This window comes from Oncorhynchus kisutch, linkage group LG13 (genome assembly GCF_002021735.2).
Source record: "Oncorhynchus kisutch isolate 150728-3 linkage group LG13, Okis_V2, whole genome shotgun sequence".
Lineage (NCBI taxonomy): Eukaryota > Metazoa > Chordata > Actinopteri > Salmoniformes > Salmonidae > Oncorhynchus > Oncorhynchus kisutch.
Genome location: NC_034186.2, coordinates 68087555 through 68110832, shown reverse-complemented (window position 1 = coordinate 68110832; position 23278 = coordinate 68087555). Strand labels below are relative to the sequence as shown.

General features: G+C 47.4%; 1 protein-coding gene across 2 annotated transcripts in view; it reads right to left on the bottom strand.

The window, feature by feature from the left end:
• grik2 (glutamate receptor, ionotropic, kainate 2) overlaps positions 1–23278 on the bottom strand; it is a 262114-nt gene that overhangs the window by 106939 nt on the left and 131897 nt on the right. For both annotated transcript variants that reach the window (XM_031787057.1, XM_031787058.1), the window contains exons 11-12: positions 17188–17394; positions 3570–3793 (exon numbers count right to left, since the gene is read on the bottom strand). In XM_031787057.1, coding sequence (XP_031642917.1) covers positions 3570–3793; positions 17188–17394 — 431 coding nt within the window. The remainder of the gene's footprint in view (positions 1–3569; positions 3794–17187; positions 17395–23278) is intronic.

Here is a 23278-nt window from a genome sequence, read left to right as displayed (position 1 = left end):
ATCTTTTTAAAATTCATTTGATAAGGAGGAGGCAGGAAATTAGATTCCCCAAACTGTAACAAGGCGATAATGCACAGAGATGTGGTGGAGGTCGTGGGATGTACGATAGAGACTGTTTCACATGTTTCATTTCATCACCTACGTAACAAAGGAAGAAGGAACAGCGTAGGAAAGATATTAGAGGAAAAACAACAACAACACCTACCACAAGCAACAACAACAACAACAACAGCTGGTGATATGAGAAGGGTAACTTATTAAATCATGTAAATACAGTAATGTGGTGGTTTTCCCACTGTATCCTGACAGTGTTTCTAAATATGGCATGTAGATCAGTTTGCCTAGGGGGAGCCTAAACCAGTCCTTATATTGTCACCATACAGCATTCACACACACACACACACACACACACACACACACACACACACGTAGTAGCATAAACCCCCTCACACATACAAAACACAAACAAGCATACATAGATAAAAATGTGTACACACACATATATATGTACAGTTAGCTTAGTGACCTTACCAGAGAACGACTGGGGTCTGTACACTGTACAGTACATGCATGCTACCGAAGCCCTACCATGCCTAGTGTCTAAAGGGAGAATCAAACAAGGTGAAAGATATATTTGAACACTTACCCAACAACACTTACTTACTGTGATCATTTAAAAAGATAGGTGCATATTCTGAACCAACTTAGATGACAGTTGCAGCGTTTTATTCTCTTGTGTGATCATATCGCCAGTAACACACATGCATTAACTCTAAAACTGTTGAGTATACAACTCAAAGAGTTACGTTCCACCAAAGGTTTTAGAGTTAACATCAACTTTTCTATGTCTTCTTCTCCAGCGTGCCTCAAATGCCGGCCCTAGTCAGGTGAGAGCAGCCAGATCAAGTGGAGAGATACAAGACCATGGTGCTTGTCTATGGATCAGCAAGAGGAACTGCTCCTCTCTACTTTCAGGCTCTGATCAAACCCTACACCCCAAACTGAGTACTCTGTTCTCCTCCCCGCCCACACACACACCAAAAAGCATTTTGTGAACTAACACTGGCACTTAACTTTTTTCCCACTTACCAGTTCTGACTTTGCTACTTTATTGAATAAAAGCATACGTACTATGACTGTGATATGTAGTTGTCCCACCTACCTATCTTAAGATGAACACAATAACTGGAAGCCGCTCTGCTAAATTACTCAAATGTAAATGTGAAAATGTCAAACTCTGCACTACTTTCCCTGAGAACTAAGCCTGAACAAAGGAAACAAAAGATACACTACTACCTACATAAAAACACACTTTGCTAAGCATTACACCACAATACCATTGCTCTTATTTCAATGATAACATCCAGCCTCTAAGGTCAAGATGAAAATATAAGAACGAAATGTACTACTATTGGTCATAAATCATACTAACCAGTATGGTATCCATCAAAACTATCAACACAAAACACTTTATCACATGTAAAAGCTAAATTACATATAAAACTTCTTCTCTACATCATGATTGATAATTTCAATAAAATGTTAGCGCTCTCTGTAAAAGTTCTGCTAAAGTTCCTGCAGGACTGGCCCTATTCTCCACCAGTGGACCAGTGACTGTGTCTGAAATGGCACCCTATTCCCTATATAATGCACTTCTGTTGACCAAAGCCCAGTGGGCCCAGACCAAAAGTAGTGCATCATATAGGAATTATGGTGCCATTTCAGACACAGCCAGTTATTAGGGATAAGAGGGCTATTCTGACTCAACGTATGCACAAGGTCAGATGCTGATAACTAGCCAATCAACTAATTCTGATGAGTTTGACAACACACACACACCAGCTTACCTCAAGATCTAACACACACCATCTGACCTCAAGATCTAACACACACCAACTGACCTCAAGATCTAACACACACCAGCTGACCTCAAGATCTAACACACACCAGCTGACCTCAAGATCTAACACACACCAGCTTATCTCAAGTTCTAACACACACCATCTGACCTCAAGATCTAACACACACCAACTGACCTCAAGATCTAACACACACCATCTGACCTCAAGATCTAACACACACCAACTGACCTCAAGATCTAACACACACCAGCTGTCCTCAAGATCTAACACACACCAGCTTATCTCAAGATCTAACACACACCAACTGACCTCAAGATCTAACACACACCAGCTTCTCTCAAGATCTAACATAAAAGCCTTACTCTTCATACCCTCTCTTCGCTTCTCCAATAATCCTACAAAAACCCAGACTCTCTCTATACTGGGCAAACGAGTAATCAACATTATAAATGATCAAGCTTGTTCAATTGTCAGCCACCTCTGTCATTTTTTAAAGTCACTGTCATAACTAGCAGGTTCTTACTGTGCTGATATGATTCCTATGTAGATTCTATCACTTGGTATGTTTGAGGCAAGGTGGAGAAAAAACCCAGAAAAGAAAAGACAGTAGTGACTTTGAGACACTGGAGACAACAGGGAAAGGGGGGCAGCAGCCGCTCACACCAACGAGCACACACACACACACACACACAACCACTCAAATGTTTGGACACACCTACTCATTCAAGGGTTTTTCTTTATTTTATATCTATAGATATGGTGGAGTGCTGCATTAGATGCCCTGGCCTCCACAAGCACCCAACCTCAACCCAATTGAGATGGTTTGGGATGAGTTACACCGCAGAGTGAAGGAAAAGCAACCAACAAGTGCTTAGCATATGTTGGAAAAGCATTCCAGGTGAAGCTGGTTGAGAGAATGCCATGAGTGTGCAACACTATCATCAAGGAAAAGGGTGGCTACTTTAAAGAATCTCAATTATAAATATATTTTGATTTGTTTAACACTTTTTTGTGGTTACTACATGATTCCATGTGTTATATCATAGTTTGTATGTCTTCACGATGTAGAAAATAGTAAAAAATAAAGAAAAACCCTGGAATGAGTAGGTGAGTCAAAACTTTTGACTGGTACTGTACATACACACATACCGCACACACACAGTCCTGAAACGTCTGGTTTAACGTCTCTGATCACAATGTTTGTGTTTGTGTGCATTATCTCCTGAGCAGCAGATAGTTGTGGCAGACCAGGGAACAGCAGGTATGTGTGGAGACACAGAGACTTCCCAGGAATCACTTAACAGCAGCTGCCTGCCTGCCTGACTTTTAGCTATATAGACTTTTATCTGTGTACCTTTTCCTTCAAAGTTGGTTGCATTATTAAAAGTTTGAGTGAATGTGTTTCTGAATTTTTCAGTATGAGGCTAGCTATAAAGTCTGTGTCATCTGAGTGAGTAGATATTGGTAGCAGGTAGTGAGCAGATATTGTCCACTTAGTGTCAAGATCGTAACATAATCACCAAGAGACTATCTTGTTAGACAGATGGGGCAAGGTTAAATAATTAAGACGTTAGCATATAATAGTGTGTGAATGAATTAGCAGTGATTTAGTTTTAGGCCTGGTTTCTGTACAACACTTTGTGACATCAGCTGATGTAAGAAGGGCTTGATTGATTGATTGATTGATTACTGGAACTGACATGTTACCTGGCTATGACAAACAGCACACAACTGACACCCAAGTAAGCCAGCAGAATATACATCCAGATATCGGGTGAGAGGGGGTTGAGAAAGGAGAAGACCCCAGGGTTGGTTCCGTTGGGCTTGCGGTAGAGGATACTTATCCCCAGTGTCATGAAGGGCTTGGAGAAGTCGATGACCTTCTCCCTCACGTAGGTGATGGCCAGAGGAGCCACTGCCAGATCAGCTTTCTGTCAACAGACAACATAAAAGGGAAGAAGGATAGGCTGTAAGTCAGAGACGCAGGAAGCATTTAGAACCAATCAAATTAAGAAAACAGCGCCTTTACACATCACAGAGTCCGTCACACGGCACTTAGGAGGATATTTAGAGCCCTTCTAGCTCTTGCTCTCGCTCTCTCCCTCTCTCCCTCTCTCTCTCTGTCTGTCTCTCTCCCTCTCTCTCTCCCTGCCTCTCCCTCTCTCTTTCCCCCCTGCTCGCTCCTCCACACACACTCTCTCCCTCACATACCCCCCTCCCCTTTTATACAGTGGGACAAAAAAGTATTTAGTCAGCCACCAATTGTTCTCCCACTTAAAAAAAAATCACATTGTAGGATTTTTAATGAATTTATTTGCAAATTATAGTGGAAAATAAGTATTTGGTCACCTACAAGCAAGCAAGATTTCTGGCACTCACAGACCTGTAACTTATTCTTTAAGAGGCTCCTCTGTCCTCCACTCGTTACCTGTATTAATCGCACCTGTTTGAACTTGTTATCAGTATAAAAGACACCTGTCCACAACCTCAAACAGTCACACTCCAAACTCCACTATGGCCAAGACCAAAGAGCTGTCAAAGGACACCAGAAACAAAATTGTAGACCTGCACTAGGCTGGGAAGACTGAATCTGCAGCTTGGTTTGAAGAAATCAACTGTGGGAGCAATTATTAGGAAATGGAAGACATACAAGACCACTGATAATCTCCCTCGATCTGGGGCTCCACACAAGATCTCACGCCGTGGGGTCAAAATGATCACAAGAACGGTGAGCAAAAATCCCAGAACCACACGGGGGGACCTAGTGAATGACCTGCAGAGAGCTGGGACCAAAGTAACAAAGCCTACCATCAGTAACACACTACGCCGCCAGGGACTCAAATCCTGCAGTGCCAGACGTGTCCCCCTGCTTAAGCCAGTACATGTCCAGGCCCGTCTGAAGTTTGCTAGAGAGCATTTGGATGATCCAGAAGAAGATTGGGAGAATGTCATATGGTCAGATGAAACCAAAATATAACTTTTTGGTAAAAACTCAACTCGTCGTGTTTGGAGGACAAAGAATGTTGAGTTGCATCCAAAGAACACCATACCTACTGTGAAGCATGGGGGTGGAAACATCATGCTTTGGGCTGTTTTTCTGCAAAGGGACCAGGACGACTGATCCGTGTAAAGGAAAGAATGAATGGGGCCATGTATTGTGAGATTTTGAGTGAAAACCTCCTTCCATCAGCAAGGGCATTGAAGATGAAACGTGGCTGGGTCTTTCAGCATGAGAATGATCCCAAACACACTGCCCGGGCAACGAAGGAGTGGCTTCGTAAGAAGCATTTCAAGGTCCTGGAGTGGCCTAGCCAGTCTCCAGATCTCAACCCCATAGAAAATCTTTGGAGGGAGATGAAAGTCCGTGTTGCCCAGCAACAGCCCCAAAACATCACTGCTCTAGAGGAGATCTGCATGGAGGAATGGGCCAAAATAACAGCAACAGTGTGTGAAAACCTTGTGAAGACTTACAGAAAACATTTGACCTCTGTCATTGCCAACAAAGGGTATATAACAAAGTATTGAGATAAACTTTTGTGGCCCTGGGGCGGGAGGGTAGCCTAGTGGTTAGAGTGTTGGACTAGTAACCGAAAGGTTGCAAGTTCAAATCCCCAAGCTGACAAGGTACAAATCTGTCGGTCTGCCCCTGAACAGGCAGTTAACCCACTGTTGCTAGGCCGTCATTGAAAATAAGAATTTGTTCTTAACTGACTTGCCTAGTTAAATAAATAAAAATAATAATAATTCAATTGATCAAATACTCTTTTTCCACCATAATTTGCAAATAAATTCATTAAAAGTCCTACAATGTGATTTTCTGGATTTTTTCTTCTCATTTTGTCTGTCATAGTTGAAGTGTACCTATGATGAAAATTGCAGGCCTCTCATCTTTTTAAGTGGGAGAACTTTTGGTGGCTGACTAAATACCTTTTTTTTGTATGCTCTTTCTATCCCTCCATCTCACATACATCCTTTCCTTGTCTGACGTTGAACCTAAACTAAGGCAACCCCCCCTCCCCATTTACACCCCCACCCCATTTAGAGGATGGATGGTCCTATCAACCACAGCCACTGGGGCAGAGGAGTGTCAGGGTGGAGGAGGGAGGAGGGAGGGCGTGAGCGATGGAAGAAGTAGTTCCTAGAAAACAAGATAATGTTCAACCAATCGCCATACTCATAAGAACACAGACATCTACATGTTATATTGTGTCTCTGATCTGAGATAATCATATTTAGTTGTGATTTGATAACAACCCTATTTCTTCACAACACTGAATCAGGGGTTCTTCTTTTTTTATCTACATTCTTCCACAGCCTCATCACTCATATTCCATCCATACGTATCCCTCCGCCATGGCTCAGAGTGCGAGTCCTTCTTCATGTAATACAGTATGTTGAGCTTGACCTTTCAACTGGGCCAAAGTCACATCCGAAATATCCCAACCAATCCGGTCTCTCTAATTGGGGTTAAACCTGTGTGGTTGATCAATCTTGGGCTCCATTGTGACACAGGTACATGCTAAACACTCACAGCAAGGTCAGCAACATCATTTCACAATGAAATATCCTGTTTGTCCCCAACAAGGTTGTCACACATCAATCTAGATTGAATGAGGTGGTTTGGTCCCAGCCACTATAATGTCTTTATCTGTTCCATGTCATTTAAGGCCAAGTGAGACACAATAGGATTAAGTCGCAATGCGATTTAGATCACTTAATGTAGCTCATGTCTCGGTCCTATTTCAACTGAATGTATCCAGGTGCATCTACAGTACTCTAGTTCTATGACTCGAAGCATTAGTCAGAGAGCACCAGTGATTTCCTTCAACTCCATTTGATTGGATATGTTCAGCTTCTTCAGCTCAATTCACCATGTCCTGGTGAGCCGAGCTAGTGTAAACTCCTGTGAAGGGTTGTCCAGGCCAATTACTGTCTGTTTTGTCCACCACAGATCCTGTCTGCCTACACTATATATGAGTCCCAAATGCCACCCTATTCCCAATACAGTGCACTACGTTAGAGCTCTGGTCAAACGTAGTGCACTACAGCATGTAGGAAATAGGGTGCCATTTGGGATGCATTCTTTGCTGTCTAGAGATAGGTGGGTATACATCTACATAACGGCCAACACTCCAATAACCTCGCAGGAATTGGGCCCTGTGTGTGTCAAATCTCTGGGATCCCTCTCCCTCCAGCCTCCGCATGATCAAAACAAACATGGCCGTCGGTCCAGTGTACCACAGTTGAGGGAGATGCAGTGTTATTTAATGGGGTCAGATATTGAGCATTGGCTGTGGCGAGCCTGTTATTTTTCTGCCTGCCTGTGCACAGCTTATACTATCTGGGTCTTACTTTGTCAAACTTAATGATATAGTCCGTGGGCAGTGTGTGTGTGTGTGTGTGTGTGTGTGTGAGTGTATGTTTTAATAAGCTCTGCAGGGGAAACGAGTCAAGCCAGAATCCATGCTGTACACCCGGTCAGGAACGAGTATAGGAGCTGATGTCTCTCTCTCTCTCTGTCTCTCAGTCTCTACATCTACCTCTACCACTCTCCACCTCTCTACCGCTCCACCTCTCTACCGCTCTATCTATCTACCACTCTCCACCACTCTCCACCTCTCTACCTCTCTACCACTCTACCTCTCTACCTCTCTCACCTCTCTACCTCTCTACCACTCTCCACCTCTCTACCGCTCTACCTCTCTACCACTCTACCTCTCCACCTCTCTACCGCTCCATCTCTCTACCGCTCCATCTCTCTACTGCTCCACCTCTCTAACTCTCGACCGCTCCACCTCTCTACCGCTCCACCTCTCTACCGCTCCACCTCTCTAACTCTCTACCGCTCCACCTCTCTAACTCTCTACCGCTCCACCTCTCTACCGCTCCATCTCTCTACCGCTCCACCTCTCTACCGCTCCACCTCTCTACTGCTCCACCTCTCTAACTCTCTACCGCTCCACCTCTCTACCGCTCCATCTCTCTACCGCTCCACCTCTCTACCGCTCCACCTCTCTAACTCTCTACCGATCCACCTCTCTAACTCTCTACCGCTCCACCTCTCTACCACTCTCTACCACTCCACCTCTCTACCACCCTCTACCGCTCCATCTCTCTCTCTCGATCGCTCCACCTCTCTACCTCTCTACCGCTCCTCCTCTCTACCACTCCATCTCTCTAACTCTCTACCGCTCCAGCTCTCTAACTCTCCACCGCTCCACCTCTCTACCACTCTCTACCACTCCACCTCTCTACCACCCTCTACCGCTCCATCTCTCTCTCTCGATCGCTCCACCTCTCTACCTCTCTACCGCTCCACCTCTCTCTAGCGCTCTACCTCTCTACCACTCTACCGCTCTACCTCTCTCTCTACCGCTCTACCGCTCTACCTCTCTACCGCTCCACCTCTCTACAGCTCTACCTCTACCTCTCTACCGCTCTACCTCTGTTTCTCTACCGCTCTACCTCTGTTTCTCTACCGCTCTACCTATCTACCGCTCCACCTCTCTCTCTCTACCTCTCTACCGCTCTACCACTCTACCACTCTACCACTATCTACCGCTCCAACTCTCTCTCTCTACCACTCTACCACTCTCTACCGCTCCACCGCTCTCTCTCTACCGCTCTACCTCTCTATCTATCTCTACCACTCTACCTCTACCGCTCTACCTCTCTACCGCTCTACCACTCTCTACCGCTCCACCTTTCTCTCTCTACTTCTCTATCTATCTCTACCACTCTACCTCTCTACCGCTCTACCTCTCCACCTCTCTACCGCTCCACCTCTCTACCTCTCTACCGCTCCACCTCTCTAACTCTCTACCGCTCTCTCTCTAGCTCTACCTCTCCACCTCTCTACCGCTCCACCTCTCTACCTCTCTACCGCTCCACCTCTCTAACTCTCTACCGCTCTCTCTCTAGATCTACCTCTCTACCGCTCCACCTCTCTACCGCTCCACCTCTCTACCGCTCCACCTCTCTAACTCTCTACCGCTCCACCTCTCTAACTCTCTACCGCTCCACCTCTCTACCGCTCCATCTCTCTACCGCTCCACCTCTCTACCGCTCCACCTCTCTACTGCTCCACCTCTCTAACTCTCTACCGCTCCACCTCTCTACCGCTCCATCTCTCTACCGCTCCACCTCTCTACCGCTCCACCTCTCTAACTCTCTACCGATCCACCTCTCTAACTCTCTACCGCTCCACCTCTCTACCACTCTCTACCACTCCACCTCTCTACCACCCTCTACCGCTCCATCTCTCTCTCTCGATCGCTCCACCTCTCTACCTCTCTACCGCTCCTCCTCTCTACCACTCCATCTCTCTAACTCTCTACCGCTCCAGCTCTCTAACTCTCCACCGCTCCACCTCTCTACCACTCTCTACCACTCCACCTCTCTACCACCCTCTACCGCTCCATCTCTCTCTCTCGATCGCTCCACCTCTCTACCTCTCTACCGCTCCACCTCTCTCTACCGCTCTACCTCTCTACCACTCTACCGCTCTACCTCTCTCTCTACCGCTCTACCGCTCTACCTCTCTACCGCTCCACCTCTCTACAGCTCTACCTCTACCTCTCTACCGCTCTACCTCTGTTTCTCTACCGCTCTATCTCTCTACCGCTCCACCTCTCTCTCTCTACCTCTCTACCGCTCTACCACTCTACCACTCTACCACTATCTACCGCTCCAACTCTCTCTCTCTACCACTCTACCACTCTCTACCGCTCCACCGCTCTCTCTCTACCGCTCTACCTCTCTATCTATCTCTACCACTCTACCTCTACCGCTCTACCTCTCTACCGCTCTACCACTCTCTACCGCTCCACCTTTCTCTCTCTACTTCTCTATCTATCTCTACCACTCTACCTCTCTACCGCTCTACCTCTCCACCTCTCTACCGCTCCACCTCTCTACCTCTCTACCGCTCCACCTCTCTAACTCTCTACCGCTCTCTCTCTAGCTCTACCTCTCTACCTCTCCACCTCTCTACCGCTCCACCTCTCTACCTCTCTACCGCTCCACCTCTCTAACTCTCTACCGTTCTCTCTCTAGCTCTACCTCTCTACCGCACCACCTCTCTACCGCTCCACCTCTCTACCGCTCCACCTCTCTACCTCACTAGCTCACTAGCTCTCTACCGCTCTACCTATCTCACCTCTCTACCTCTCTACCTCTCTCACCTCTCTACCTCTCTACCGCTCTACCTCTCTACCGGCTCTACCTCTCTAGCTCTCTACCTCTCTACCTCTCTCACCTCTCTACCGCTCTACCTCTCTACCTCTCTACCTCTCTACCGCTCTACCTCTCTATCTCTCTACCGCTCTACCTCTCTACCTCTCTACCGCTCTACCTCTCTACCGCTCTCTACCGCTCCACCTCTCTACCTCCACCGCTCCACCTCTCTACCTCTCTACCTCTCTACCGCTCTACCTCTCTACCGCTCTACCTCTCTACCTCTCTACCTCTCTACCTCTCTACCGCTCCACCTCTCTACCACTCTCTACCACTCCACCTCTCTACCACCCTCTACCGCTCCATCTCTCTCTCTCTCGATCGCTCCACCTCTCTACCTCTCTACCGCTCCACCTCTCTCTACCGCTCTACCGCTCTACCACTCTACCGCTCTACCTCTCTCTCTACCGCTCTACCTCTCTACCGCTCCACCTCTCTACAGCTCTACCTCTACCTCTCTACCGCTCTACCTCTGTTTCTCTACCGCTCTAGCTCTCTCTCTCTACCGCTCTACCTCTCTACCGCTCCACCTCTCTCTCTCTACCGCACTACGTCTCTACCGCTCTACCTCTCTACCGCTCTACCACTCTACCACTCTACCACTATCTACCGCTCCAACTCTCTCTCTCTACCACTCTACCACTCTCTACCGCTCCACTGCTCACTCTCTACCACTCCACCTCTCTACCACCCTCTACCGCTCCATCTCTCTCTCTCTCGATCGCTCCACCTCTCTACCTCTCTACCGCTCCACCTCTCTCTACCGCTCTACCTCTCTACCACTCTACCGCTCTACCTCTCTACTGCTCCACATCTCTACAGCTCTACCTCTACCTCTCTACCGCTCTACCTCTGTTTCTCTCCCGCTCTAGCTCTCTCTCTCTACCGCTCTACCTCTCTACCGCTCCACCTCTCTCTCTCTACCGCACTACCTCTCTACCGCTCTACCTCTCTACCGCTCTACCTCTCTACCGCTCTACCACTCTACCACTCTACCACTATCTACCGCTCCAACTCTCTCTCTCTACCACTCTACCACTCTCTACCGCTCCACCGCTCTCTCTCTACCGTTCTACCTCTCTATCTATCTCTACCACTCTACCTCTACCGCTCTACCTCTCTACCGCTCTACCACTCTCTATCGCTCCACCTTTCTCTCTCTACCTCTCTATCTATCTCTACCACTCTACCTCTCTACCGCTCTACCTCTCCACCTCTCTACCGCTCCACATGTCTACCGCTCCACCTCTCTACCTCTCTAACTCTCTACCGCTCTCTCTCTCTAGCTCTACCTCTCTACCTCTCCACCTCTCTACCGCTCCACCTCTCTACCTCTCTACCGCTCCACCTCTCTAACTCTCTACCGCTCTCTCTCTAGCTCTACCTCTCTACCGCTCCACCTCTCTACCGCTCCACCTCTCTACCGCTCCACCTCTCTACCTCACTAGCTCACTAGCTCTCTACCGCTCTACCTATCTCACCTCTCTACCTCTCTACCTCTCTCACCTCTCTACCTCTCTACCGCTCTACCTCTCTACCGGCTCTACCTCTCTAGCTCTCTACCGCTCCACCTCTCTCTCTCTACCGCACTACCTCTCTACCGCTCTACCTCTCTACCGCTCTACCTCTCTACCGCTCTACCACTCTACCACTCTACCACTATCTACCACTCCAACTCTCTCTCTCTACCACTCTACCACTCTCTACCGCTCCACCGCTCACTCTCTACCACTCCACCTCTCTACCACCCTCTACCGCTCCATCTCTCTCTCTCTCGATCGCTCCACCTCTCTACCTCTCTACCGCTCCACCTCTCTCTACCGCTCTACCTCTCTACCACTCTACCGCTCTACCTCTCTCTCTACCGCTCTACCTCTCTACCGCTCCACATCTCTACAGCTCTACCTCTACCTCCTCTACCGCTCTACCTCTGTTTCTCTCCCGCTCTAGCTCTCTCTCTACCGCTCTACCTCTCTACCGCTCCACCTCTCTCTCTCTACCGCATTACCTCTCTACCGCTCTACCTCTCTACCGCTCTACCTCTCTACCGCTCTACCACTCTACCACTCTACCACTATCTACCGCTCCAACTCTCTCTCTCTACCACTCTACCACTCTCTACCGCTCCACCGCTCTCTCTCTACCGTTCTACCTCTCTATCTATCTCTACCACTCTACCTCTACCGCTCTACCTCTCTACCGCTCTACCACTCTCTACCGCTCCACCTTTCTCTCTCTACCTCTTTATCTATCTCTACCACTCTACCTCTACCGCTCTACCTCTCTACCGCTCTACCACTCTCTGCCGCTCCACCTTTCTCTCTCTACCTCTCTATCTATCTCTACCACTCTACCTCTCTACTGCTCTACCTCTCCACCTCTCTACCGCTCCACATGTCTACCGCTCCACCTCTCTACCTCTCTAACTCTCTACCGCTCTCTCTCTCTAGCTCTACCTCTCTACCTCTCCACCTCTCTACCGCTCCACCTCTCTACCTCTCTACCGCTCCACCTCTCTAACTCTCTACCGCTCTCTCTCTAGCTCTACCTCTCTACCGCTCCACCCCCCTACCGCTCCACCTCTCTACCGCTCCACCTCTCTACCTCACTAGCTCACTAGCTCTCTACCGCTCTACCTATCTCACCTCTCTACCTCTCTACCTCTCTCACCTCTCTACCTCTCTACCGCTCTACCTCTCTACCGGCTCTACCTCTCTAGCTCTCTACCTCTCTACCTCTCTCACTCTCTACCGCTCTACCTCTCTACCGCTCTACCTCTCTACCTCTCTACCGCTCTACCTCTCTATCTCTACCGCTCCACTTCTCTCACCTCTCTACCGCTCTACCTCTCTACCGCTCTACCTCTCTACCTCTCTACCGCTCTACCTCTCTACCGCTCTCTACCGCTCCACCTCTCTACCTCCACCGCTCCACCTCTCTACATCTCTACCTCTCTACCGCTCTACCTCTCTACCTCTCTACCTCTCTACCTCTCTACCGCTCCACCTCTCTACCACTCTCTACCACTCCATCTCTCTCTCTCTCGATCGCTCCACCTCTCTACCTCTCTACCGCTCCACCTCTCTCTACCGCTCTACCTCTCTACCACTCTACCGCTCTACCTCTCTCTCTACTGCTCTACCTCTCTACCGCTCCACCTCTCTACAGCTCTACCTCTACCTCTCTACCGCTCTACCTCTGTTTCTCTACCGCTCTAGCTCTCTCTCTCTACCGCTCTACCTCTCTACCGCTCCACCTCTCTCTCTCTACCGCACTACCTCTCTACCGCTCTACCTCTCTACCGCTCTACCTCTCTACCGCTCTACCACTCTACCACTCTACCACTATCTACCGCTCCAACTCTCTCTCTCTACCACTCTACCACTCTACCGCTCCACCGCTCACTCTCTACCACTCCACCTCTCTACCACCCTCTACCGCTCCATCTCTCTCTCTCTCGATCGCTCCACCTCTCTACCTCTCTACCGCTCCACCTCTCTCTACCACTCTACCTCTCTACCACTCTACCTCTCTACCACTCTACCGCTCTACCTCTCTCTCTACCTCTCTCTCTACCTCTCTACCGCTCCACATCTCTACAGCTCTACCTCTACCTCTCTACCGCTCTACCTCTGTTTCTCTCCCGCTCTAGCTCTCTCTCTCAACCGCTCTACCTCTCTACCGCTCCACCTCTCTCTACCGCACTACCTCTCTACCGCTCTACCTCTCTACCGCTCTACCTCTCTACCGCTCTACCACTCTACCACTCTACCACTATCTACCGCTCCAACTCTCTCTACCACTCTACCACTCTCTACCGCTCCACCGCTCTCTCTCTACCGCTCTACCTCTCTATCTATCTCTACCACTCTACCTCTACCGCTCTACCTCTCTACCTCTCTACCGCTCCACCTCTCTCTCTCTACCGCACTACCTCTCTACCGCTCTACCTCTCTACCGCTCTACCTCTCTACCGCTCTACCACTCTACCACTCTACCACTATCTACCGCTCCAACTCTCTCTACCACTCTACCACTCTCTACCGCTCCACCGCTCTCTCTCTACCGCTCCACCTCTCTACCTCACTAGCTCACTAGCTCTCTACCGCTCTACCTATCTCACCTCTCTACCTCTCTACCTCTCTCACCTCTCTACCTCTCTACCGCTCTACCTCTCTACCGGCTCTACCTCTCTAGCTCTCTACCTCTCTACCTCTCTCACCTCTCTACCGCTCTACCTCTCTACCTCTCTACCTCTCTATCTCCTCTACCGCTCCACCTCTCTCACCTCTCTACCGCTCTACCTCTCTACCGCTCTACCTCTCTACCTCTCTACCGCTCTACCTCTCTACCGCTCTCTACCGCTCCACCTCTCTACCTCCACCGCTCCACCTCTCTACCGCTCTACCTCTCTACCTCTCTACCGCTCTACCTCTCTACCTCTCTACCTCTCTACCTCTCTACCGCTCCACCTCTCTACCACTCTCTACCACTCCACCTCTCTACCACCCTCTACCGCTCCATCTCTCTCTCTCTCGATCGCTCCACCTCTCTACCTCTCTACCGCTCCACCTCTCTCTACCGCTCTACCTCTCTACCACTCTACCGCTCTACCTCTCTCTCTACCGCTCTACCTCTCTACCGCTCCACCTCTCTACAGCTCTACCTCTACCTCTCTACCGCTCTACCTCTGTTTCTCTACCGCTCTAGCTCTCTCTCTCTACCGCTCTACCTCTCTACCACTCCACCTCTCTCTCTCTACCGCACTACCTCTCTACCGCTCTACCTCTCTACCGCTCTACCTCTCTACCGCTCTACCTCTCTACCGCTCTACCACTCTACCACTCTACCACTATCTACCGCTCCAACTCTCTCTACCACTCTACCACTCTCTACCGCTCCACCGCTCTCTCTCTACCGCTCTACCTCTCTATCTATCTCTACCACTCTACCTCTACCGCTCTACCTCTCTACCGCTCTACCACTCTCTACCGCTCCACCTCTCTCTCTCTACCGCTCCACTTTCTCTCTCTACCTCTCTATCTATCTCTACCACTCTACCTCTCTACCGCTCTACCTCTCCACCTCTCTACCGCTCCACATGTCTACCGCTCCACCTCTCTACCTCTCTAACTCTCTACCGCTCTCTCTCTAGCTCTACCTCTCTACCGCTCCAACTCTCTACCGCTCCACCTCTCTACCTCTCTAGCTCTCTACCGCTCTACCTATCTCACCTCTCTACCTCTCTACCTCTCTACCGCTCTACCTCTCTACCTCTCTACCACTCTACCTCTCTACCTCTCTACTGCTCTACCTCTCTACCTCTCTACTGCTCTACCTCTCTACCGCTCTACCTCTTTACCTCTCTACCTCTCTACCGCTCTACCTCTCTACCTCTCTACCGCTCCACCTCTCTCTCTACCGCTCCACCTTTCTCTCTCTACCTCTCTATCTATCTCTACCACTCTACCTCTCTACCGATCTACCTCTCCACCTCTCTACCGCTCCACATGTCTACCGCTCCACCTCTCTACCTCTCTAACTCTCTACCGCTCTCTCTCTAGCTCTACCTCTCTACCTCTCCACCTCTCTACCGCTCCACCTCTCTACCTCTCTACCGCTCCACCCTCTCTAACTCTCTACCGCTCTCTCTCTAGCTCTACCTCTCTACCACTCCACCTCTCTACCTCTCTAGCTCTCTACCGCTCTACCTATCTCACCCTCTCTACCTCTCTACCTCTCTCACCTCTCTACCTCTCTACCGCTCTACCTCTCTACCGGCTCTACCTCTCTAGCTCTCTACCTCTCTACCTCTCTACCGCTCTACCTCTCTACCGCTCTACCTCTCTACCGCTCTACCTCTCTACCTCTCTACCGCTCTACCTCTCTACCGCTCTCTACCGCTCCACCTCTCTACCTCCACCGCTCCACCTCTCTACCTCTCTACCGCTCCACCTCTGACTCTCTACCGCTCTACCGCTCTACCGCTCCACCTCTCTCTCTCCACCGCTCCACCTCTCTACCGCTCCACCTCTCTACCACTCTCTACCGCTCCACCTCTCTCTCTCCACCGCTCCACCTTTCTACCTCTCTACCGCTCCACCTCTGTCTCTCTACCGCTCTACCTCTCTACCGCTCCACCTCTCTCTCTCTACCGCTCTACCTGTCTACCGCTCCACCTCTCTCTCTCTACCACACTACCTCTGTACCGCTCTACCTCTCTACCGCTCTACCTCTCTACCGCTCCACCTCTGTTTCTCTACCGCTCTACCTCTCTACCGCTCCACCTCTCTCTCTGTACCGTTCTACCTCTCTACCGCTCCACCTCTCTCTCTCTACCGCACTACCTCTCTACCACTCTACCTCTCTACCGCTCTACCTCTCCACCTCTCTACCGCTCCACCTGTCTACCGCTCCACCTGTCTACCTCTCTACCTCTCTACCGCTCTCTCTCTAGCTCTACCTCTCTACCACTCTCTCTCTAGCTCTACCTCTCTACCTTTCTACCGCTCCACCTCTCTAACTCTCTACCGTTCTCTCTCTAGCTCTACCTCTCTACCGCTCTACCTCTCTACCTCTCTAGCTCTCTACCGCTCTACCTATCTCACCTCTCTACCTCTCTACTTCTCTAGCTCTCTCCCTCTCTCCCGCTCCACCTCTCCAGCTCTCTACCTATCTAGCTCTCTACCTCTCTACCGCTCTACCTCTCTACCGCTCTACCTCTCTACCACTCTACCTCTCTACCTCTCTACCTCTCTACCTCTCTACCGCTCTACCTCTCTACCTCTCTACCGCCCTTCTCTCTACCTCTCTACCTCTCTACCGCCCTTCTCTCTACCGCTCTACCTCTCTACCTCTCTACCTCTCTACCACTCTCTCTCCCTTTTTCTTTCTCATTATCTCTCTCCCTCTCTCTCTCTAAGCCAAAAACATGTTTATCATAAAAAATACAACTATACAAACTCTTGTCACACACACTTCCGACAAAATACGTTCCCTCCCACGGCTTCTAGCTCTTTACCACCTCATTAATTCAACTTGAATAATTTACACAGAACATTTCCGAGTAGTGAGGTAGGTCCAGACTCACGTGGTCGATCAGCTCCTTGACCATGCCGTTCCACTGGCCCGTGGTCTCGTCCTGGGCCCCGTAGCGACCGTCCTCCACCAGACGCAACTCGTAGGTGAACCCCAGGATGCTAGCTAGCTCCCTCAGCAGGTCGATGCAGTAACCCTCAAAGCGGTCGTTACCGTAAAGGGGCTTGTCTGACTTCTTGAACATCACATAGGGCTCCACCTGTTAGGTTGGAGAGAGGACAGGGGTGGACGAACACTGGATCAGTCTCTGGAGGTAAGGATCTTTTCCACTCTGATAAGGCCTTTATGTGAGTGTGCTTGGTGTGTGAGATAGGCTCAAAGCCTGATGTGCTTGGACACACACTGGCTACAGGAGAGAGGGAGGGGAACAGAAGGGGAAGGACCACTGCTGCTAAAACCAGGAGGGTGTGTGGTTGTGTGCGTGTGTGTGTGTCTGTGGAGTATTGGCATGCAGTCTCAGAAATGTGATACAAGGTGAATGGAGTGATGGAAGCATGACCATAATAAGAGATAATCCTCCATATCTCTGACTCGGCCCTCCCCTCCTCTCCTCTAAGGCTGAACATGCTGGCTGGGGGTCTGTCCCTGTCCCTGTCCCTGTCCCTGTCCCTGTCCCTGTCCCTGTCCCTGTCCCTGTCCCTGTCCCTGTCCCTGGCTCTCAGACCACCAGATGCTTTGTAAATAAGATCAGAGATGCTGATAAACTGACACAAAAGAACAGGAGCCAGCACATCCTCTTTGTTAGTACGAACAGCTGGGGAGATTACTAATGTCCTCTTTCACGCTCTTCCCCTCCCTTTCTCCTTAACTGCGCCTCACTCTCTCTCTCTCTCTCTTTATCTACCCCACTCACCCTCTTTCTTGTTTTCTCCACTATATATATATATATATATATCTCATCTCTCTCTTTCCATCCCTCTCTCCCATCTACCCCCATCTCTCTCCCATCTACCGTCATCTCTCTCAGTAAAATCAGGCAGAGAATATATTTTCAAACAGGTGTTGTTTACCATGTAATTGTGGCATGCCACGATACAAACAAAATCATGTCAGATCTCAACCAGCTTTCACACATTTTACTGGCTCAGAGATTTGATGAGAACAAGGAGATGCTAACACATGTAGTAGCATCTATTGGTCATTGGTGTAAAAAATACCCAATTGTCATACTTGAGTAAAAGTAAAGATACTTTACTTTAGAAAATGTGAAAGTCACCCAGTAAAATACTACTTGAGTAAAAGTCGAAAAGTATTTGGTTTAAAATATATTTAAGTATCAAAAGTAAATGTAACTGCAAAAATATACTTCAGTATCAAAAGTAGAAGTATAAATCATTTAAAATAGCTTTTATTATTGTCACGTTCTGACCTTTATTTCCTGTGTTTTGTATTTAGTTAGTATGGTCAGGGCGTGAGTTGGGTGGGCAGTCTATGTTTGATTTTCTATGCTTTGGGGTTTTCTATGTTTCGGCCTAGTATGGTTCTCAATCAGAGGCAGGTGTCATTAGTTGTCTCTGATTGAGAATCATACTTAGGTAGCCTGGGTGTCACTGTGTGTTTGTGGGTGATTGTTCCTGTCTTTGTGTTTGCACCAGATGGGACTGTTTTAGGTTTTCTCACATTTGTTGTTTTTGTTAGTTATCTCATGTGTAATTTCTTTATAAATTAAAGAATATGAATAACCACCACGCTGCGCTTTGGTCCGCCTCTCCTTCAGATGAAGAAAACCATTACAATTATGCAAACCAGGCAGCACAATTTATTTATTTATTGTATTATTTACGGATAGCCAAGGGCACACTACAACACGCAGACATCATTTACAAATTAAGATTTTGTGTTTAATGAGTCCACTAAATCAGAAGCAGGGGATTCCCAGGGATGGTCTCTTGATAAGTTGGGTCATTTTCCTGTCCTGCTAAGCATTCAAAATGTAACGAGTACTAGTATTATTTTCTTTAGGAATATAGTGAAGCAAAAGTAAAACTTGTCAAGAATATAAATAATAAAGTAAAGTACAGATACAACAGAAAACTACTTAAGTAGAACATTAAAGTATTGTTACTTACAGTTGAAGTCAGAAGTTTGGAGGTTGGAGTCAGTAAAACTCGTTTTTCAACCACTCCATTGATTTCTTGTTAACAAACTATAGTTTGGTCAAGTTGGTTAGGACATCTACTTAGTGCATATGATACAAGTCATTTTTCCAACAATTGTTTACAGACAGATTATTTAATTTATAATTCACTGTATCACAAATCCAGTGGGTCAGAAGTTTACATACACTAAGTTGACTGTGCCTTTAAACAGCTTGGAAAATTCCAGAAAATTATGTCATGTCTTTAGAAGCTTCTGCTAATTGACAATACTTGAATCAACTGGAGGTGTACCTGTGGATGTATTTCAAGGCCTACCTTCAAACTCAGTGCCTCTTTGCTTTTCTTTGGAAAAATACAAAAATAAACAGTTTTGCTTTGTCATTATGGGGTATTGGTGTAGATTGATGATTAAAAAAATAAACAATTGAATCAATTTTAGAATAAGTCTGTAACGTAACAAAATGTGGAAAAAGTCAATGGGTCTTAATACTCTCTGAATGCACTGTACATGCCGAGTGATATAAGTGATTGCTTTGGTTTGGTGAGATTATTCTCTGACCACTACAACAATCTTCTGTCAGGGAATTGAAAGGGATCAATAATATAGCCGACTAGCCCAATAATCTGCTATCCAACTCAAAGAGATCTCTTTCTCTCTCTTTCTCCCACTCTCTTCCTCTCCCTCCATCACTTTCTGTCTTCCTCACTATCTTTCTCTCCTGTCTCCTGTATTGGTCCTTTTAAACATTCCCACCCTCTCTATCTATCTATAGACCTTATCAGCAGCTCTCCTCTCTCCTCCTCTCTCTGTTTGTAACCTAGTCAGAGGACTGGTGAGGAGCCAGCTAAAAAAAAGAGGGTGTTCAAGGGCATAAAGGTGTGATGCATGATGGGTAGTCTGGCAAAGCCACCTGAAGTTTAACTTTGAAGCGGACACAGCCTCTGTGCAGTGCACTCAAAAAGTATTTGATGTACAGTATTTGAAAGGAGGAAAGATTTAGTAAACCAATGAAGAACATCTAGACGAGAGAGAGAGAGAGAGGGGACACTGACAAAGGTGACCGAAAAGCTTCTATAAAGCTACTATAAACCTAACAGAGAACTAAACATTTTACGTTTAAAGTAAATACCCTGCTGTAGCCCTTTCATGCAGTCAAATGACTAGTGGCCTCTTGTGGAATGTTATTAAGTTTTACACTACCGTTCAAAAGTTTGGGTTGCTTATAAATGTCCTTGTTGTTGAAAGAAAAGCACATAAAAAATAAAAAAAACATAGGCATTTGTGGGTTCGTTTACAGGCTCAAAATGGCCAGAAAAAAATAACTTTCTTCTGAAACTCGTCAGTCTATTCTTGTTCTGAGAGATGAAGGCTGCTCCAGATACTCAACTAGTCTAAAGAAGGCCAGTTTTATTGCTTCTTTAATCAGAACAACAGTTTTCAGCTGTGTTAATATAATTGCAAAAGGGTTTTCTAATGATCAGTTAGCCTTTTAAAATGATAAACTTGGATGTGCTAACACAATGTGCCATTGGAACACAGGAGTGATGGTTGCTGATAATGGGCCTCTGTACGGCTATGTAGATATTCCATAAAAAAATCTGCCGTTTCCAGCTACAATAGTCATTTACAACATTAACAATGTCTACACTGTATTTCAGATTATACATTATTATACGGATGTTATTTTAACGGACAAAAGTCTTTTGTTTTTCTTTCAAAAACAAGGACATTTCTAAGCAACCCCAAACTTTTACACTGTAGGGTATACATTGAACTTTGCGACCTTTTGCCACATTTCAAGCTTCAAACATAAAGTTATAAAACTGTATTTTTTTGTGAAGAATCAACAACAAGTGGGACACAATCATGAAGTGGAACGACATTTATTGGATATTTCAAACTTTTTTAACAAATCAAAAACTGAAAAATTGGGTGTGCAAAATTATTTGCAAATAAATTCATAAAAAATCCTACAATGTGATTTTCTGGATTTCTTTTTCTCATTTTGTCTGTCATAGTTGAAGTGTACCTATGATGAAAATTACAGGCCTCTCTCATCTTTTTAAGTGGGAGAACTTGCACAATTCGTGGCTGACTAAATACGTTTTTTGCCCCACTGTACATATGAGATGAGTAATGTAGGGTTTGTAAACATTATATAAAGTGGAATTGTTTAAAGTGACTAGTGATACATTTATTACATCACATTTTTTATTATTAAAGTGGCTAGTGATTTGAGTCAGTATGTTGGCAGCAGCCACTCAATGTTAGTGATGGCTGTTTAACAGTCTGATGGCCTTGAGATAGAAGTTTTTCAGTCTCTCGGTCCCCGCTTTGATGCACCTGTACTGACCTCGCCTTCTGGATGATAGTGGGGTGAACAGGCAGTGGATATGTTGGTTGTTGTCCTTGATGATCTTTTTGGCCTTCTTGTGACATCGGGTGGTGTAGGTGTCCTGGAGGGCAGGTAGTTTGCCCCCGGTGATACATTGTGCAGACCTCACTACCCTCTGGTGAGCCTTACAGTTGTGGGCGGAGAAGTTGCCGTACCAGGCGGTGATACAGCCCGACAGGATGCTCTCGATTGTGCATCTGTAAAAGTTTGTGAGTGTTTTTGGTGACAAGCCAAATTTCTTCAGCCTCCGGAGGTTGAAGAGGCGCTGTTGCGCCTTCTTCACCACGCTGTCTGTGTGGGTGGACCAATTCAGTTTGTCCGTGATGTGTACGCCGAGGAACTTAACATTTTCAACCTTCTCCACTACTGTCCTGTCGATGTGGATAGTGGGGTGCTCCCTCTGCGGTGTCCTGAAGTCCACGATCATCTCCTTTGTTTTGCTGACGTTGAGTGTGAGATTATTTTCCTGACACCCCCTTCCTTCGGCCCTCACCTCCTCCCTCTAAGCCGTCTTGTTGTTGTTGGTAATCAAGCCTACTACTGTAGTGTCGTCTGCCAACTTGATGACTGAGTTGGAGGCGTGCATGGCCACGCAGTCATGGGTGAACAGGGAGTACAGGAGAGGGCTGAGAATGCACCCTTGTGGGGCCCCAGTGTTGAGGATCAGCGGGGTGGATTTGCTTCCTACCCTCACCACCTGGGGGCGTCCCATCAGAAAGTCCAGGACCCAGTTGCACAGGGCGGGGTCGAGACCCAGTATCTCGAGCTTAATGAGTTTGAAGGGTGAACAGCATTCTCAATGAACAGCATTCTTACATAGGTATTCCTCTTGTCCAGATGGGTTAGGGCAGTGTGATTGTGATTGCATCGTCTGTGGACCTATTAGGGCGGTAAGCAAATTGGGTCTAGGGTGTCAGGTAGGGTGGAGGTGATATGATCCTTGACACGTCTCTCAAAGGACTTCAATGATGACGGAAGTGAGTGCTACGTGGCGATAGTCGTTTAGCTCAGATACCTTAGCTTTCTTGGGAACAGGAACAATGGTGGCCCTCTGTTGTGGTTCTGTTAAGAAGGCAGAACCACATCCTCTCATACAACAAAGATAGGGGCTAACGAGTAGTCAACAATAATTACCAATGTAAATCATTCACCCATGAGGACATCAATTGTAACATACATGAATGCTCCAGTATGCTAATTGAGTCGTTTGTAATGGACGTGGACAGGCCTTTAGCCCCCCTCCCACTGTTAGACATAAACTGTAATCTCCTCTCTCTGAATAGGCCTCTTTCTCAGTGCTGCCATGTTTTTCATTGGAATATGTATTATCTAACACAATGAGCACAATGTAGCTATTGTCAGCCCGTTAGCAGCGTACAACCTCTCACCTTCTGTCAACTGTGAAAGAGTGTAATTATCATAAACAGGCAGTGGGCCCATTAACACCTAACACTGTTTTATTAGTCTGTCTGTCTGTCTGTCTGTCCGTAGGACAACAAATGAAAGCATTATACAGCACTTGTTATTTTCAATGTGGTCCTGAATACATTCTGTGGAAATGTTCTTCCCTGGAAATTGAATTATGAGC